The 20,587-nt window shown below is 42.8% G+C and overlaps 1 protein-coding gene across 1 annotated transcript in view; it reads right to left on the bottom strand.

Annotated features, from left to right (window-relative positions):
* The window catches only part of LOC121575388 (lysine-specific demethylase phf2), a 199,830-nt gene that overhangs the window by 49,888 nt on the left and 129,355 nt on the right, over positions 1–20,587 (bottom strand). The window contains exon 18 of the mRNA XM_045216399.1: positions 16,896–17,155. Within this exon, the coding sequence (XP_045072334.1) occupies positions 16,896–17,155 (260 nt within the window). The remainder of the gene's footprint in view (positions 1–16,895; positions 17,156–20,587) is intronic.

Raw genomic sequence — 20,587 nt, forward strand, 5'->3', positions numbered from 1 at the left:
CTCAACACTGTCTATATGTCTCAGCTCAACACTGTCTATATGTCTCAGCTCAACACTGTCTATTTGTCTCAGCTCAACACTGTCTAAATGTCTCAGCTCAACACTGTCTATATGTCTTCCACAGCTCAACACTGTCTATATGTCTTCCACAGCTCAACACTGTCTATATGTCTCAGCTCAACACTGTCTAAATGTCTCAGCTCAACACTGTCTAAATGTCTTCCACAGCTCAACACTGTCTATATGTCTTCCACAGCTCAACACTGTCTATATGTCTCAGCTCAACACTGTCTATATGTCTCAGCTCAACACTGTCTATATGTCTTCCACAGCTCAACACTGTCTATATGTCTCAGCTCAACACTGTCTAAATGTCTCAGCTCAACACTGTCTATATGTCTCAGCTCAACACTGTCTATATGTCTCAGCTCAACACTGTCTATTTGTCTCAGCTCAACACTGTCTATATGTCTCAGCTCAACACTGTCTATATGTCTTCCACAGCTCAACACTGTCTATATGTCTTCCACAGCTCAACACTGTCTATATGTCTCAGCTCAACACTGTTTATATGTCTCAGCTCAACACTGTCTAAATGTCTCAGCTCAACACTGTCTATATGTCTTCCACAGCTCAACACTGTCTATATGTCTTCCACAGCTCAACACTGTCTATATGTCTCAGCTCAACACTGTCTATATGTCTCAGCTCAACACTGTCTATATGTCTCAGCTCAACACTGTCTAAATGTCTCAGCTCAACACTGTCCATATGTCTTCCACAGCTCAACACTGTGGACCTAGTTTTGTCCCATGGAATAAATGTTGTAGATCTTAATGTTTTTCCACAAAATCCTGGACTATCGGACCACCATTTTATTACGTTTGCAATCGCAACAAATAATCTGCTCAGACCCCAACCAAGGAGCATCAAAAGTCGTGCTATAAATTCTCAGACAACACAAAAATTCCTTGATGCCCTTCCAGACTCCTTCTGCCTACCCAAGGACGTCAGAGGACAAAAATCAGTTAACCACTTAACTGAGGAACTCAATTTAACCTTGCGCAATACCCTAGATGCAGTTGCACCCCTAAAACGAAAAACATTTGTCATAAGAAACTAGCTCCCTGGTATACAGAAAATACCCGAGCTTTGAAGCAAGCTTCCAGGAAATTGGAACGGAAATGGCGCCACACCAAACTGGAAGTCTTCCGACTAGCTTGGAAAGACAGTACCGTGCAGTACCGAAGAGCCCTCACTGCTGCTCGATCATCCTACTTTTCCAACTTAATCGAGGAAAATAAGAACAATCCAAAATTTATTTTTGATACTGTTGCAAAGCTAACTAAAAAGCAGCATTCCCCAAGAGAGGATGGCTTTCACTTCAGCAGTAATAAATTCATGAACTTCTTTGAGGAAAAGATCATGACCATTAGAAAGCAAATTACGGACTCCTCTTTGAATCTGCGTATTCCTCCAGGGCTTAGCTGTCCTGGATCTGCACGACTCTGCGAGGGCCTGGGATCGGGAGAGACACTTAAGTGTTTTAGTACTATATCTCTTGACACAATGATGAAAATAATCATGGCCTCTAAACCTTCAAGCTGCATACTGGATCCTATTCCTACTAAACTGCTGAAGGAGCTGCTTCCTGTGCTTGGCCCTCCTATGTTGAACATAATAAACAGCTCTCTATCCACCGGATGTGTACCAAACTCACTAAAAGTGGCAGTGATAAAGCCTCTCTTGAAAAAAGCCAAACCTTGACCCGGAAAATATAAAAAACTATCGGCCTATATCGAATCTTCCATTCCTCTCAAAAATTTTAGAAAAAGCTGTTGCGCAGCAACTCACTGCCTTTCTGAAGACAAACAATGTATACGAAATGCTTCAGTCTGGTTTTAGACCCCATCATAGCACTGAGACTGCACTTGTGAAGGTGGTAAATGACCTTTTAATGGCGTCAGACCGAGGCTCTGCATCTGTCCTCGTGCTACTAGACCTTAGTGCTGCCTTTGACACCATCGATCACCACATTCTTTTGGAGAGACTGGAAACCCAAATTGGTCTACACGGACAAGTTCTGGCCTGGTTTAGATCTTACCTGTCGGAAAGATATCAGTTTGTCTCTGTGAATGGTCTGTCCTCCGACAAATCAACTGTACATTTCGGTGTTCCTCAAGGTTCTGTTTTAGGACCACTATTGTTTTCACTATATATTTTACCTCTTGGGGATGTTATTCGAAAACATAATGTTAACTTTCACTGCTATGCGGATGACACACAGCTGTACATTTCAATGAAACATGGTGAAGCCCCCAAAATTGCCCTCGCTAGAAGCCTGTGTTTCAGACATAAGGAAGTGGATGGCTGAAAACTTTCTACTTTTAAACTCGGACAAAACAGAGATGCTTGTTCTAGGTCCCAAGAAACAAAGAGATCTTCTGTTAAATCTGACAATTCATCTTGATGGTTGTAAAGTCGTCTCAAATAAAACTGTGAAGGACCTCGGCGTTACTCTTGACCCTGATCTCTCTTTTGACGAACATATCAAGACTGTTTCAAGGACAGCTTTTTTCCATCTACGTAACATTGCAAAAATCAGAAATGTTCTGTCCAAAAATGATGCAGAAAAATTAATCCATGCATTTGTTACTTCTAGGTTAGACTACTGCAATGCTCTACTTTCCGGCTACCCGGATAAAGCACTAAATAAACTTCAGTTAGTGCTAAATACGGCTGCTAGAATCCTGACTAGAACCAAGAAATTTGATCATATTACTCCAGTGCTAGCTTCCCTACACTGGCTTCCTGTTAAGGCAAGGGCTGATTTCAAGGTTTTACTGTTAACCTATAAAGCGTTACATGGGCTTGCTCCTACCTATCTTTCCGAGTTGGTCCTGCCGTACATACCAATACGTACGCTACGGTCACAAGACGCAGGCCTCCTAATTGTCCCTAGAATTTCTAAGCAAACAGCGGGAGGCAGGGCTTTCTCCTATAGATCTCCATTTTTATGGAACAGTCTGCCTACCCATGTGAGAGACGCAGACTCGGTCTCAACCTTTAAGTCTTTACTGAAGACTTATCTCTTCAGTAGGTCATATGATTGAGTGTAGTCTGGCCCAGGAGTGTGAAGGTGAACGGAAAGGCTCTGGAGCAACGAACAGCCCTTGCTGTCTCTGCCGGGCCGGTTCCCCTCTCTCCACTGGGGTTCTCTGCCTCTAACCCTGTTACAGGGGCTGAGTCACTGGCTTGCTGGTGCTCTTTCATGCCGTCCCTAGGAGGGGTGCGTCACTTGAGTGGGTTGAGTTACTGACGTGATCTTCCTGTCTGGGTTGGCGCCCCCCTTGGTTTGTGCTGTGGTGGAGACCTCTGTGGGCTATACTCGGCCTTGTCTCAGGATTGTAAGTTGGTGGTTGAGGATATCCCTCTAGTGGTGCGGGGGCTGTGCTTTGGCAGAGTGGGTGGGGTTATATCCTTCCTGTTTGGCCCTGTCCGGGGTTTCTTCGGATGGGGCCACAGTGTCTCCGGACCGCTCCTGTCTCAGCCTCCAGTATTTATGCTGCAGTAGTTTATGTGTCGGGGGGCTGGGGTTAGTTGGTTATACCTGGAGTACTTCTCCTGTCTTATCCAGTGTCCTGTGTGAATTTAAGTATGCTCTCTCTAATTCTCTCGTTCTCTCTTCTCTCTGAGAACCTGAGCCCTAGGACCATACGTCAGGACTACCGGGCATGCTGACACCTTGCTGTCCCCAGTCCGCCTGGCCTTGCTGCTATTCCAGTTTCAACTGTTCTGCCTGCGGATACGAAACCCCTACCTGTCCCAGACCTGCTGTTTTCAACTCTTAATGATCGGCTATGAAAAGCCAACTGAGAGACCTGAGCCCTAGGACCATACGTCGGGACTACCGGCCGTGGTGACTCCTTGCTGTCCCCAGTCCGCCTGGCCTTGCTGCTATTCCAGTTTCAACTGTTCTGCCTGCGGTTATGGAACCCCTACCTGTCCCAGACCTGCTGTTTTCAACTCTTAATGATCGGCTATGAAAAGCCAACTGAGATTTATTCCTGATTATTATTTGACCATGCTTGTCACTTATGAACATTTTTGAACATCTTGGCATGGTTCTGTCATAATCTCCACCCGGCACAGCCAGAAGAGGACTGGCCACCCCTCATAGCCTGGTTCCTCTCTAGGTTTCTTCCTAGGTTTTGGCCTTTCTAGGGAGTTTTTCCTAGCCACCGTGCTTCTACACCTGCATTACTAGCTGTTTGGGGTTTTAGGCTGGGTTTCTGTAAAGCACTTCGAGATATTAGCTGATGTAAGAAGGGCTATATAAAATAAAATAGATTGATTGAACACTGTCCATATGTCTTCCTCAGCTCAACACTGTCTATATGTCTCAGCTCAACACTGTCTATATGTCTTCCACAGCTCAACACTGTCTATATGTCTCAGCTCAACACTGTCTATATGTCTTCCACAGCTCAACACTGTCTATATGTCTCAGCTCAACACTGTCCATATGTCTTCCACAGCTCAACACTGTCCATATGTCTTCCTCAGCTCAACACTGTCTATATGTCTCAGCTCAACACTGTCCATATGTCTTCCACAGCTCAACACTGTCCATATGTCTTCCTCAGCTCAACACTGTCTAAATGTCTCAGCTCAACACTGTCTATATGTCTCAGCTCAACACTGTCTATATGTCTCAGCTCAACACTGTCTATATGTCTCAGCTCAACACTGTCTATATGTCTCAGCTCAACACTGTCCATATGTCTTCCACAGCTCAACACTGTCTATATGTCTTCCACAGCTCAACACTGTCTATATGTCTCAGCTCAACACTGTCCATATGTCTCAGCTCAACACTGTCTATATGTCTCAGCTCAACACTGTCTATATGTCTTCCACAGCTCAAAACTGTCTATATGTCTTCCACAGCTCAACACTGTATATATGTCTCAGCTCAACACTGTCTATATGTCTCAGCTCAACACTGTCTATATGTCTCAGCTCAACACTGTCTATATGTCTTCCACAGCTCAACACTGTCTATATGTCTTCCACAGCTCAACACTGTCTATATGTCTAAGCTCAACACTGTCTATATGTCTCAGCTCAACACTGTCTATATGTCTCAGCTCAACACTGTCTATATGTCTTCCTCAGCTCAACACTGTCTATATGTCTTCCTCAGCTCAACACTGTCTATATGTCTCAGCTCAACACTGTCTATATGTCTTCCACAGCTCAACACTGTCTATATGTCTCAGCTCAACACTGTCTATATGTCTCAGCTCAACACTGTCTATATGTCTCAGCTCAACACTGTCTAAATGTCTCAGCTCAACACTGTCTAAATGTCTCAGCTCAACACTGTCTATATGTCTCAGCTCAACACTGTCTATATGTCTTCCACAGCTCAACAGTGTCTATATGTCTCAGCTCAACACTGTCTATATGTCTCAGCTCAACACTGTCTAAATGTCTCAGCTCAACACTGTCTATATGTCTCAGCTCAACACTGTTTATATGTCTCAGCTCAACACTGTCTATATGTCTTCCACAGCTCAACACTGTCTATATGTCTCAGCTCAACACTGTCTATATGTCTTCCACAGCTCAACACTGTCTATATGTCTTCCACAGCTCAACACTGTCTATATGTCTCAGCTCAACACTGTCTATATGTCTCAGCTCAACACTGTCTAAATGTCTCAGCTCAACACTGTCCATATGTCTTCTACAGCTCAACACTGTCTATATGTCTCAGCTCAACACTGTCTATATGTCTCAGCTCAACACTGTCTATTTGTCTTCCACAGCTCAACACTGTCTATATGTCTCAGCTCAACACTATCTATATGTCTTCCACAGCTCAACACTGTCTATATGTCTTCCACAGCTCAAAACTGTCTATATGTCTTCCACAGCTCAACACTGTATATATGTCTCAGCTCAACACTGTCTATATGTCTCAGGTCAACACTGTCTATATGTCTCAGCTCAACACTGTCTATATGTCTTCCACAGCTCAACACTGTCTATATGTCTTCCACAGCTCAACACTGTCTATATGTCTAAGCTCAACACTGTCTATATGTCTCAGCTCAACACTGTCTATATGTCTTCCTCAGCTCAACACTGTCTATATGTCTTCCTCAGCTCAACACTGTCTATATGTCTCAGCTCAACACTGTCTATATGTCTTCCACAGCTCAACACTGTCTATATGTCTCAGCTCAACACTGTCTATATGTCTCAGCTCAACACTGTCTATATGTCTCAGCTCAACACTGTCTAAATGTCTACAGCTCAACACTGTATAAATGTCTCAGCTCAACACTGTCTATATGTCTCAGCTCAACACTGTCTATATGTCTCAGCTCAACACTGTCTATATGTCTTCCACAGCTCAACACTGTCTATATGTCTTCCTCAGCTCAACACTGTCTATATGTCTAAGCTCAACACTGTCTATATGTCTTCCACAGCTCAACACTGTCTATATGTCTCAGCTCAACACTGTCTATATGTCTTCCTCAGCTCAACACTGTCTATATGTCTTCCTCAGCTCAACACTGTCTATATGTCTCAGCTCAACACTGTCTATATGTCTTCCACAGCTCAACACTGTCTATATGTCTCAGCTCAACACTGTCTATATGTCTCAGCTCAACACTGTCTATATGTCTCAGCTCAACACTGTCTAAATGTCTCAGCTCAACACTGTCTAAATGTCTCAGCTCAACACTGTCTATATGTCTCAGCTCAACACTGTCTATATGTCTTCCACAGCTCAACACTGTCTATATGTCTCAGCTCAACACTGTCTATATGTCTCAGCTCAACACTGTCTAAATGTCTCAGCTCAACACTGTCTATATGTCTCAGCTCAACACTGTTTATATGTCTCAGCTCAACACTGTCTATATGTCTTCCACGGCTCAACACTGTCTATATGTCTCAGCTCAACACTGTCTATATGTCTTCCACAGCTCAACACTGTCTATATGTCTTCCACAGTTCAACACTGTCTATATGTCTCAGCTCAACACTGTCTATATGTCTCAGCTCAACACTGTCTAAATGTCTCAGCTCAACACTGTCCATATGTCTTCTACAGCTCAACACTGTCTATATGTCTAAGCTCAACACTGTCAATATGTCTCAGCTCAACACTGTCTATTTGTCTTCCACAGCTCAACACTGTCTATATGTCTCAGCTCAACACTGTCTATATGTCTTCCACAGCTCAACACTGTCTATATGTCTTACAGCTCAAAACTGTCTATATGTCTCCAGCTCAACACTGTCTATATGTCTCAGCTCAACACTGTCTATATGTCTCAGCTCAACACTGTCTATATGTCTCAGCTCAACACTGTCTATATGTCTCCACAGCTCAACACTGTCTATATGTCTTCCACAGCTCAACACTGTCTAAATGTCTCAGCTCAACACTGTCCATATGTCTTCCCAGCTCAACACTGTCCATATGTCTTCCTCAGCTCAACACTGTCTATATGTCTTCTCAGCTCAACACTGTCTATATGTCTCAGCTCAACACTGTCTATATGTCTTCACAGCTCAACACTGTCTATATGTCTCAGCTCAACACTGTCTATATGTCTCCCAGCTCAACACTGTCATATGTCTCAGCTCAACACTGTCCAAATGTCTACAGCTCAACACTGTCTAAATGTCTCAGCTCAACACTGTCTATATGTCTCAGCTCAACACTGTCTATATGTCTTCCACAGCTCAACACTGTCTATATGTCTCAGCTCAACACTGTCTATATGTCTTCACAGCTCAACACTGTCCATATGTCTTCCAGCTCAACACTGTCTATATGTCTTTCCAGCTCAACACTGTCCATATGTCTTCCACAGCTCAACACTGTCCATATGTCTTCCACGGCTCAACACTGTCTAAATGTCTCAGCTCAACACTGTCCATATGTCTTACAGCTCAACACTGTCTATATGTCTACAGCTCAACACTGTCCATATGTCTTCCACAGCTCAACACTGTCTATATGTCTTCCACAGCTCAACACTGTCTAAATGTCTCAGCTCAACACTGTCCATATGTCTCTACAGCTCAAACACTGTCTATATGTCTAAGCTCAACACTGTCTATATGTCTCAGCTCAACACTGTCTATTTGTCTTCAGCTCAACACTGTCTATAATGTCTCAGCTCAACACTGTCTATATGTCTTCCACAGCTCAACACTGTCTATATGTCTACAGCTCAACACTGTCTAAATGTCTCAGCTCAACACTGTCTAAATGTCTCCACAGCTCAACACTGTCTATATGTCTCAGCTCAACACTGTCTATATGTCTTCCACAGCTCAACACTGTCTATATGTCTTCCACAGCTCAACACTGTCTAAATGTCTCAGCTCAACACTGTCTATATGTCTTACAGCTCAACACTGTCTATATGTCTTCCACAGCTCAACACTGTCTATATGTCTCAGCTCAACACTGTCTAAATGTCTCAGCTCAACACTGTATATATGTCTCAGCTCAACACTGTCTATATGTCTCAGCTCAACACTGTCTATATGTCTTCCACAGCTCAACACTGTCTATTTGTCTTCCAAAGCTCAACACTGTCTATATGTCTCAGCTCAACACTGTCTATATGTCTTCCACAGCTCAACACTGTCTATATGTCTTCCACAGCTCAACACTGTCTATATGTCTCAGCTCAACACTGTCTATATGTCTCAGCTCAACACTGTCTAAATGTCTCAGCTCAACACTGTCCATATGTCTTCCTCAGCTCAACACTGTCTATATGTCTCAGCTCAACACTGTCTATATGTCTTCCACAGCTCAACACTGTCTATATGTCTCAGCTCAACACTGTCTATATGTCTTCCACAGCTCAACACTGTCTATATGTCTCAGCTCAACACTGTCCATATGTCTTCCACAGCTCAACACTGTCCATATGTCTTCCTCAGCTCAACACTGTATATATGTCTCAGCTCAACACTGTCCATATGTCTTCCACAGCTCAACACTGTCCATATGTCTTCCTCAGCTCAACACTGTCTAAATGTCTCAGCTCAACACTGTCTATATGTCTCAGCTCAACACTGTCTATATGTCTCAGCTCAACACTGTCTATATGTCTCAGCTCAACACTGTCCATATGTCTTCCACAGCTCAACACTGTCTATATGTCTTCCACAGCTCAACACTGTCTATATGTCTCAGCTCAACACTGTCCATATGTCTCAGCTCAACACTGTCTATATGTCTCAGCTCAACACTGTCTATATGTCTTCCACAGCTCAACACTGTCTATATGTCTTCCACAGCTCAACACTGTATATATGTCTCAGCTCAACACTGTATATATGTCTCAGCTCAACACTGTCTATATGTCTCAGCTCAACACTGTCTATATGTCTCAGCTCAACACTGTCTATATGTCTTCCACAGCTCAACACTGTCTATATGTCTTCCACAGCTCAACACTGTCTATATGTCTCAGCTCAACACTGTTTATATGTCTCAGCTCAACACTGTCTAAATGTCTCAGCTCAACACTGTCTATATGTCTTCCACAGCTCAACACTGTCTATATGTCTTCCACAGCTCAACACTGTCTATATGTCTCAGCTCAACACTGTCTATATGTCTCAGCTCAACACTGTCTAAATGTCTCAGCTCAACACTGTCCATATGTCTTCCTCAGCTCAACACTGTCTATATGTCTCAGCTCAACACTGTCTATATGTCTTCCACAGCTCAACACTGTCTATATGTCTCAGCTCAACACTGTCTATATGTCTTCCACAGCTCAACACTGTCTATATGTCTCAGCTCAACACTGTCCATATGTCTTCCACAGCTCAACACTGTCCATATGTCTTCCTCAGCTCAACACTGTATATATGTCTCAGCTCAACACTGTCCATATGTCTTCCACAGCTCAACACTGTCCATATGTCTTCCTCAGCTCAACACTGTCTAGTCTCAGCTCAACACTGTCTATATGTCTCAGCTCAACACTGTCTATATGTCTCAGCTCAACACTGTCTATATGTCTCAGCTCAACACTGTCCATATGTCTTCCACAGCTCAACACTGTCTATATGTCTTCCACAGCTCAACACTGTCTATATGTCTCAGCTCAACACTGTCCATATGTCTCAGCTCAACACTGTCTATATGTCTCAGCTCAACACTGTCTATATGTCTTCCACAGCTCAACACTGTCTATATGTCTTCCACAGCTCAACACTGTATATATGTCTCAGCTCAACACTGTCTATATGTCTCAGCTCAACACTGTCTATATGTCTCAGCTCAACACTGTCTATATGTCTCAGCTCAACACTGTCTATATGTCTTCCACAGCTCAACACTGTCTATATGTCTTCCACAGCTCAACACTGTCTATATGTCTAAGCTCAACACTGTCTATATGTCTCAGCTCAACACTGTCTATATGTCTTCCTCAGCTCAACACTGTCTATATGTCTTCCACAGCTCAACACTGTCTATATGTCTCAGCTCAACACTGTCTATATGTCTCAGCTCAACACTGTCTATATGTCTCAGCTCAACACTGTCTATATGTCTTCCTCAGCTCAACACTGTCTATATGTCTCAGCTCAACACTGTCTATATGTCTTCCACAGCTCAACACTGTCTATATGTCTCAGCTCAACACTGTCTATATGTCTCAGCTCAACACTGTCTATATGTCTTCCTCAGCTCAACACTGTCTATATGTCTCAGCTCAACACTGTCTATATGTCTTCCACAGCTCAACACTGTCTATATGTCTCAGCTCAACACTGTCTATATGTCTCAGCTCAACACTGTCTATATGTCTCAGCTCAACACTGTCTAAATGTCTCAGCTCAACACTGTCTATATGTCTTCCACAGCTCAACACTGTCTATATGTCTCAGCTCAACACTGTCTAAATGTCTCAGCTCAACACTGTCTATATGTCTCAGCTCAACACTGTCTATATGTCTCAGCTCAACACTGTCTATATGTCTTCCACAGCTCAACACTGTCTATATGTCTCAGCTCAACACTGTCTAAATGTCTTCCACAGCTCAACACTGTCTATATATCGCAAATGGAAGAAACACAAAAGAACTGTCAATTTCCCTCGGCCTGGGGCTCCATGCAAGATCTCACCTCGTGGAGTTGCAATGAACATGAGAACGGTGAGGAATCAGCACAGAACTACACGGGAGGATCTTGTCAATGATCTCAAGGCAGCTGGGACCATAGTCACCAAGAAAACAATTGGTAACACACTACGCCGTGAAGGACTGAAATCCTGCAGCGCCCGCAAGGTCCCCCTGCCCAAGAAAGCACATATACAGTGGGGGAAAAAAGTATTTAGTCAGCCACCAATTGTTCAAGTTCTCCCACTTAAAAAGATGAGAGAGGCCTGTAATTTTCATTATAGGTACACGTCAACTATGACAGAAAAAATGAGAAAAATAAATCCAGAAAATCACATTGTAGGATTTTTTATGAATTTATTTGCAAATGATGGTGGAAAATAAGTATTTGGTCAATAACAAAAGTTTCTCAATACTTTGTTATATACCCTTTGTTGGCAATGACACAGGTCAAACGTTTTCTGTAAATCTTCACAAGGTTTTCACACACTGTTGCTGGTATTTTGGCCCATTCCTCCATGCAGATCTCTTCTAGAGCAGTGACGTTTTGGGGCTGTCGCTGGGCAACACGGACTTTCAACTCCCTCCAAAGATTTTCTATGGGGTTGAGATCTGGAGACTGGCTAGGCCACTCCAGGACCTTGAAATGGTTCTTACGAAGCCACTCCTTTGTTGCCCGGGCGGTGTGTTTGGGATCATTGTCATGCTGAAAGACCCAGCCACGTTTCATCTTCAATGCCCTTGCTGATGGAAGGAGGTTTTCACTCAAAATCTCACAATACATGGCCCCATTCATTCTTTCCTTTACACCAGGGTTCTTCAATCCTGGTCCTGGAGGGCCGAAACACTTCTGTTTTTTATTTCTACCTGGTAGTTAATTGCACTCACCTGGTTTTCCCAGGTCTGAATTAGCCCCTGATTAGAAGGAGAGGATGAAAAACAGAGGTGTTTCGGCCCTCCAGGACCAGGATTGAAGAACCCTGCTTTACACGGATCAGTCGTCCTGGTCCCTTTGCAGAAAAACAGCCCCAAAGCATGATGTTTCCACCCCCATGCTTCACAGTAGGTATGGTGTTCTTTGGATGCAACTCAGCATTCTTTGTTCTCCAAACACGACGAGTTGAGTTTTTACCAAAAAGTTCTATTTTGGTTTCATCTGACCATATGACATTCTCCCAATCCTCTTCTGGATCATCCAAATGCACTCTAGCAAACTTCAGACGGGCCTGGACATGTACTGGCTTAAGCAGGGGGACACGTCTGGCACTGCAGGATTTGAGTCCCTGGCGGCGTAGTGTGTTACTGATGGTAGGCTTTGTTACTTTGGTCCCAGCTCTCTGCAGGTCATTCACTAGGTCCCCCGTGTGGTTCTGGGATTTTTGCTCACCGTTCTTGTGATCATTTTGACCCCACGGGGTGAGATCTTGCGTGGAGCCCCAGATCGAGGGAGATTATCAGTGGTCTTGTATGTCTTCCATTTCCTAATAATTGCTCCCACAGTTGATTTCTTCAAACCAAGCTGCTTACCTATTGCAGATTCAGTCTTCCCAGCCTGGTGCAGGTCTAAAATTTTGTTTCTGGTGTCCTTTGACAGCTCTCTGGTCTTGGCCATAGTGGAGTTTGGAGTGTGACTGTTTGATGTTGTGGACAGGAGTCTTTTATACTGATAACAAGTTCAAACAGGTGCTATTAATACAGGTAACGAGTGGAGGACAGAGGAGCCTCTTAAAGAAGAATTTACAGGTCTGTGAGAGCCAGAAATCTTGCTTGTTTGTAGGTGACCAAATACTTATTTTCCACCATAATTTGCAAATAAATTCATTAAAAATCCTACAATGTGATTTTCTGGAATTTTTTTTCTCAATTTGTCTGTCATAGCTGACGTGTACCTATGATGAAAATTACAGGCCTCTTTCATCTTTTTAAGTGGGAAAACTTGCACAATTGGTGGCTGACTAAATACTTTTTCCCCCCACTGTACAGGGCCGTCTGAAGTTTGCCAATGAACATCTGAATGATTCAGAGGAGAACTGGGTGAAAGTGTTGTGGTCAGATGAGACCAAAATAGAGCTCTTTGGCATCAACTCAACTCGCCGTGTTTGGAGGAGGAGGAATGCTGCCTATGACCCCAATAACACCATCCCCACCGTCAAACATGGAGGTGGAAACATTATGCTTTGGGGTTGTTTTTCTGCTAAGGGGACAGGACAACTTCACCGCATCAAAGGGACGATGGACGGGGCCATGTACCGTCAAATCTTGGGTGAGAACCTCCTTCCCTCAGCCAGGGCATTGAAAATGGGTTGTGGATGGGTATTCCAGCATGACAATGACCCAAAACACACGGCCAAGGCAACAAAGGAGTGGCTCAAGAAGAAGCACATTAAGGTCCTGGAGTGGCCTAGCCAGTCTCCAGACCTTAATCCCATAGAAAATCTGTGGGAGGGAGCTGAAGGTTCGAGTTGCCAAACGTCAGCCTCGAAACCTTAATGACTTGGAGAAGATCTGCAAAGAGGAGTGGGACAGAATCCCTCCTGAGATGTGTGCAAAGCTGGTGGCCAACTACAAGAAACGTCTGACCTCTGTGATTGCCAACAAGGGTTTTGCCACCAAGTACTAAGTCATGTTTTGCAGAGGGGTCAAACACTTATTTCCCTCATTAAAATGCAAATCAATTCATAACATTTTTGACATGCGTTTTTCTGGATTTTTGTTGTTGTTATTCTGTCTCTAACTGTTAAAAAAAAACATCCATTAAAATTATAGACTGATCATGTCTTTGTCAGTGGGCAAACGTACAAAATCAGCAGGGGATCAAATACTTTTTTCCCTCACTGTATGTCTTCCACAGCTCAACAGTCTCTATGTCTTCCTCCTTCATCCTCTTTTGCTCCTGCTCTTCTCAATATTCTAAAAGGTAACATTCCTGAAAGTGGCATATTTCTATCCTACACATTTCAGAGGCCAACCAATCTAATTGCTCCACGTGTTGATAATAACGATGATGATGTGCATTGCTGCAGTATTTGGTTTCCCCTCCATTAACTGGATTATGATTTCCTACTCTCTCTCCCCCTCTCTCTCCAGCTGTGCAGCAGCTGCATCCTCCCTCCTACCATCCCTCCCTCTCTCCCCCTAGCAGAGGGAAGGGTAGAGGCCCAGCACCACTCTGCAATCACAGGCTGTATAACCACTGTCTCAGCTAAATACCTTCTCTCATAGACCCTGTGTCTAGAACTGACAGCCATCAGTTAGTCAGAGGAATATCTATCGTATCTGTAGTGGAACATGTATCATCTCTAATGGATAATGTATCATATCTCTAATGGAACATGTATCATCTCTAATGGATAATGTATCATATCTCTAATAGAACATGTATCATCTCTAATGGATAATGTATCATATCTCTAATGGAACATGTATCATCTCTAATGGATAATGTATCATATCTCTAATGGAACATGTATCATCTCTAATGGATAATGTATCATATCTCTAATGGAACATGTATCATCTCTAATGGATAATGTATCATATCTCTAATGGAACATGTATCATCTCTGATGGATAATGTATCATATCTCTAATGGAACATGTATCATCTCTAATGGATAATGTATCATATCTCTAATGGAACATGTATCATCTCTAATGGATAATGTATCATATCTCTAGCCTAGTGGAAACTCTACTGTATCTCTAGTAGAACATATTTCATATCTCTAGAGGAAACTACTATATATCTCTAGTGGAAACTCTACTGTATCATATCTCTAGTAGAACAAGTATAATATCTCTAGTAGAACATGTATCATATCTCTAGTAGAACATTAATCATATCTCTAGTAGAACATGAATCATATCTCTAGTAGAACATGTATCATATCTCTAGTAGAACATGAATCATATCTCTAGTAGAACATGTATAATATCTCTAGTAGAACATGAATCATATCTCTAGTAGAACATGTATAATATCTCTAGTAGAACATGTATCATATCTCTAGTAGAACATGTATCATATCTCTAGTAGAACATGTATAATATCTCTAGTAGATCATGTATCATATCTCTAGTAGAACATGTATCATATCTCTAGTAGAACATGTATCATATCTCTAGTAGAACATGTATCATATCTCTAGTAGAACATGTATCATATCTCTAGTAGATCATGTATCAAATCTCTAGTAGAACATGTATCATATCTCTAGTAGAACATGTATCATATCTCTAGTAGAACATGTATCATCTCTCTAGTAGATCATGAATCTCTAGATATCTCTAGTAGAACATGTATCATATCTCTAGTAGAACATGTATAATATCTCTAGTAGATCATGTATCATATCTCTAGTAGAACATGTATCAAATCTCTAGTAGAACATATATCATATCTCTAGTAGAACATGTATCATATCTCTAGTAGAACATGTATCATATCTCTAGTAGAACATGTATCATATCTCTAGTAGAACATGTATCACATCTCTACTAGAACATGTATCATATCTCTAGTAGAACATGTATCATATCTCTAGTAGAACATGTATCATATCTCTAGTAGAACATGTATCATATCTCTAGTAGAACATGTATCATATCTCTAGTAGATCATGTATCATATCTCTAGTAGAACATGTATCATATCTCTAGTAGAACATGAATCATATCTATAGTAGAACATGTATCATATCTCTAGTAGAACATGAATCATATCTATAGTAGAACATGTATCATATCTCTAGTAGAACATGTATCATATCTCTAGTAGAACATGTATCATATCTCTAGTAGAACATGTATCATATCTCTAGTAGAACATGAACCATATCTCTAGTAGAACATGAATCATATCTCTAGTAGAACATGTATCATATCTCTAGTAGAACATGTATCATATCTCTAGTAGAACATGTATCATATCTCTAGTAGAACATGTATCATATCTCTAGTAGAACATGAATCATATCTATAGTAGAACATGTATCATATCTCTAGTAGAACATGTATCATATCTCTAGTAGAACATGTATCATATCTCTAGTAGAACAAGTATAATATCTCTAGTAGAACATGTATCATATCTCTAGTAGAACATGAATCATATCTCTAGTAGAACATGAATCATATCTCTAGTAGAACATGTATCATATCTCTAGTAGAACATGAATCATATATCTAGTAGAACATGTATAATATCTCTAGTAAAACATGTATCATATCTCTAGTAGAACATGTATCAAATCTCTAGTAGAACATGTATCATATCTCTAGTAGAACATGTATCATATCTCTAGTAGATCATGTATCATATCTCTAGTAGAACATGTATCATATCTCTAGTAGAACATGTATCATATCTCTAGTAGAACATGAATCATATCTCTAGTAGAACATGTATCATATCTCTAGTAGAACATGTATCATATCTCTAGTAGAACATGTATCATATCTCTAGTAGAACATGTATCATATCTCTAGTAGAACATGTATCATATCTCTAGTAGAACATGTATCATATCTCTAGTAGAACATGAATCATATCTCTAGTAGAACATGTATCATATCTCTAGTAGAACATGTATCATATCTCTAGTAGAACATGTATCATATCTCTAGTAGAACATGTATCATATCTCTAGTAGAACATGTATCATATCTCTAGTAGAACATGTATAATATCTCTAGATATCTCTAGTTACCATAGTCTGAGTCTTTGAAGCAGGCGTCCATGTGATCATCATCATCATCATCATCGAACTCAGCGTTGCTGTTCTTCATCGGCCGCTTTCTGTTCCCTCCTCCTGCTCCTCCCTTCCGTCCAGCCGTGGTGGTGTTGCCCCAGGCCCCAGGGGTGTCGGAAGAGATGGCAGCGGCCCCGGCGGAAGCCCCGGAGGACAGGTTGGCCATAGACAACATCCCCTGAATGGCCTCCTGTGTGCTGGGAGATGCAGGTGGCTGACTGTAAGTACGTCAATAAGAAATAACACAATAACACATTACACTGCTGGAAGATGTACCCGCCGGAGAGAGAGAGAGAGATCGAGAGAGAATAGAGAGAGAGAGAGAGAGAGAGAGAGAGAGAGAGAGAGAGAGAGAGAGAGAGAGAGAGAGAGAGAGAGAGAGAGAGAGAGAGAGACAGATCGAGAGAGAGACAGATCGAGAGAGAGACAGATCGAGAGAGAGAGAGAGAGAGAGAGAGAGAGAGAGAGAGAGAGACAGATCGAGAGAGAGAGAGAGAGAGAGAGAGAGAGAGAGAGAGAGAGAGAGAGAGAGAGAGAGAGAGAGAGAGATCGAGAGAGAGAGAGAGAGAGAGAGAGAGAGAGAGAGAGAGAGAGAGAGAGAGAGAGAGAGAGAGAGAGAGAGAGAGAGAGAGAGAGAGAGAGAGAGAGAGAGAGAGAGAGAGAGAGAGAGATCGAGAGAGAGAGAGAGAGAGAGAGAGAGAGACAGATCGAGAGAGAGAGAGAGAGAGAGAGAGAGAGAGAGAGAGAGAGACAGATCGAGAGAGAGAGAGAGAGAGAGAGAGAGAGAGAGAGAGAGAGAGAGAGAGAGAGCGAGAGAGAGAGAGAGAGAGAGAGAGACAGATCGAGAGAGAGAGAGAGAGAGAGAGAGAGAGAGAGAGAGAGAGAGGACAGAGAGAGAGAGAGAGAGAGAGATCGAGAGAGAGAGAGAGAGAGAGAGAGAGAGAGAGACAGATCGAGAGAGAGAGACAGAGAGATCGAGAGAGATCGAGAGAGAGAGAGAGAGAGAGAGAGAGAGAGAGAGATTGAGAGAGAGAGAGAGAGAGAGGGATAATACTAATGAGACCTGGTTCAAATACTTGAAAAATATTTTCAAATACTTTTTGAGTCGGTCTTGAGTGTAGGGCTGGGCGGTAAACCGTATTTTACTATATACCGGTATCGATACACGGACCGGTTTGAGTTTTTATTTTACCTTCTACAATGGTATTTTAATGTTTGTTTTTTTAAATGTGATACGCAACTCCGGCACGTATAATGTCCCTTTTTATAGTTCACTCCATTTTGCTACTTCAGTCTTCGCTCTCTCCTGCTGCTGCTTGCTGTCACTCAAGGAGTGAGCGGTTGTTTGCTGCTTGCTGCCCCCTGTCACTCAAGGAGAGAGCAGTTATTTGCTGCTTGCTGCCCCCTGTCACTCAAGGAGAGAGCGGTTGTTTGCTGCTTGCTGCCCCCTGTCACTCAAGGAGTGAGCGGTTGTTTGCTGCTTGCTGCCCCCTGTCACTCAAGGAGAGAGCAGTTATTTGCTGCTTGCTGCCCCCTGTCACTCAAGGAGAGAGCGGTTGTTCGACCACAGTCAAATCAAGTGTAGACATTACCATGAAATGTTTACTTACAAGCCTTAAGAATATATTTACAAAATAAACAAAAGTAAAAAAAATAAAAAGAAGTAATACAATAAAATAACAATAAAAAGGCTTTACACAGGGGGTCAATGTGTGGGGGGTCAATGTGTGAGGGGTCAATGTGTGGGGGGTCAATGCAAATAGTCTGGGTGCCCATTTGAATAATTGTTCAGCAGTCTTATGGCTTGGGGGTATAAGCTGTTAAGGAGCCTTTTGGACCTAGACTTGGCGCTCCGGTACCGCTTGCTGTGCGGTAGCAGAGAAAACAGTCTATGACTTGGGTAACTGGAGTCTGACACCACCTGGTATAGAGGTCCTGGATGGCAGGAAGCTTGGCCCCAGTGATGTACTGTGCCGTACGCACTACCCTCTGTAGTGCCTTACGGTAGGATGTCGAGCAGTTGCCGTACCAGGTGGTGATGCAACCGGTCAGGATGCTCTCGATGGTGCAGCTGTATAACTTTTTGAGGATCTGGGGACCCATGCCAAATCTTTTCAGTCTCATGAGGGGGAAAAGGCGTTGTCGTGCCCTCTTCACGACTGTCTTGGTGTTTGGACCATGATAATTTGTTGGTGATGTGGACACCAAGGAACTTGAACCTCTCGGCCCGCTCCACTACAGCCCCGTCGATGTGAATGGGGGTGTGTTCGACCCTCCTTTGTCTTGCTCACGTTGAGGGAGAGGTTGTTGTCCTGGCACCACACTGCCAGGTCTCTGACCTCCTCCCTATAGGCTGTCTCATCGTTGTTGGTGATCAGGCCTACCACCGTTGTGTCATCAGCAAACTTAATGATGGTGTTGGAGTCGTGCTTGGCCACGCAGCCATGGGTGAACAGGGAGTACAGTAGGGGACAAAGCATGCACCCCTGATGGGCCCCTGTGTTAAGTCAGGAAGTCCAGGATCCAGTTGCAGAGGGAGGTGTTTAGTCCCAGGGTCCTTAGCTTAGTGATGAGATTTGTGGGCACTATGGTGTTGAACGCTGAGCTGTAGTCAATGAACAGCATTCTCACATAGGTGTTCCGTTTGTCCAGGTGGGAAAGGACAGTGTGAGTGCAATTGAGATTGCATCATCTGTGGATCTGTTGGGGCAGTATGTGAGTTGAAGTAGGTCTAGGGTTTCCGGGAGGATGGTGTTGATGTGAGCCATGACCAGCCTTTCAAAGGACTTCATGGCTACCGACGTGAGTGCTATGGGGCGGTAGTCATTTAGGCAGGTTACCTTCGCTTTCTTGGACACAGGGACTAGGGTGGTCTGCTTGAAACGTGTAGGTATTACAGACTCGGTCAGGGAGAGATTGAAAATGTCAGTGAAGACACTTGCCAGTTGGTCTGCGCATGCTCTGAGTACACGTCCTGGTAATCCGTTTGGCCCGCGGCCTTGTACAGTTGAAGTCGGAAGTTTACATACATTTAGGTTGGAGTCATTAAAACTTGTTTTTCAACCACTCCACAAATTTCTTGTTAACAAACTATAGTTTTGGCAAGTCGGTTACGACATCTACTTTGTGCATGACAAGTAATTTTTCTAACAATTGTTTACAGACAGATTATTTCACTTATAATTCACTATATCACAATTCCAGTGGGTCGGAAGTTTACATACACTAAGTTGACTGTGCCTTTAAACAGCTTGGAAAATTCCAGAAAATGATGTCATGGCTTTAGAAGCTTCTGATAGGCTAATTGACATAATTTTAGTCAATTGGAGGTGTACCTGTGGATGTATTTCAAGGCCTACCTTCAAACTCAGTGCCACTTTGATTGACATGGGAAAATCTAAAGAAATCAACCAAGACCTCAGAAAAAATATTGTAGACCTCCACAAGTCTGGTTCATCCTTGGGAGCAATTTCCAAACGCCTGAAGGTACCACGTTCATCTGTACAAACAATAGTATGCAAGTATAAACACCATGGGACCACGCAGCCGTCATACCGCTCAGGAAGGAGATGCGTTCTGGTCTGATGAAACAAAAAATAGAACTGTTTGGCCATAATGACCATTGTTATGTTTGGAGGAAAAAGGAGGTT

The sequence above is a fragment of the Coregonus clupeaformis genome, unplaced genomic scaffold (genome assembly GCF_020615455.1).
Source record: "Coregonus clupeaformis isolate EN_2021a unplaced genomic scaffold, ASM2061545v1 scaf0702, whole genome shotgun sequence".
Classification (NCBI taxonomy): Eukaryota; Metazoa; Chordata; class Actinopteri; order Salmoniformes; family Salmonidae; genus Coregonus; species Coregonus clupeaformis.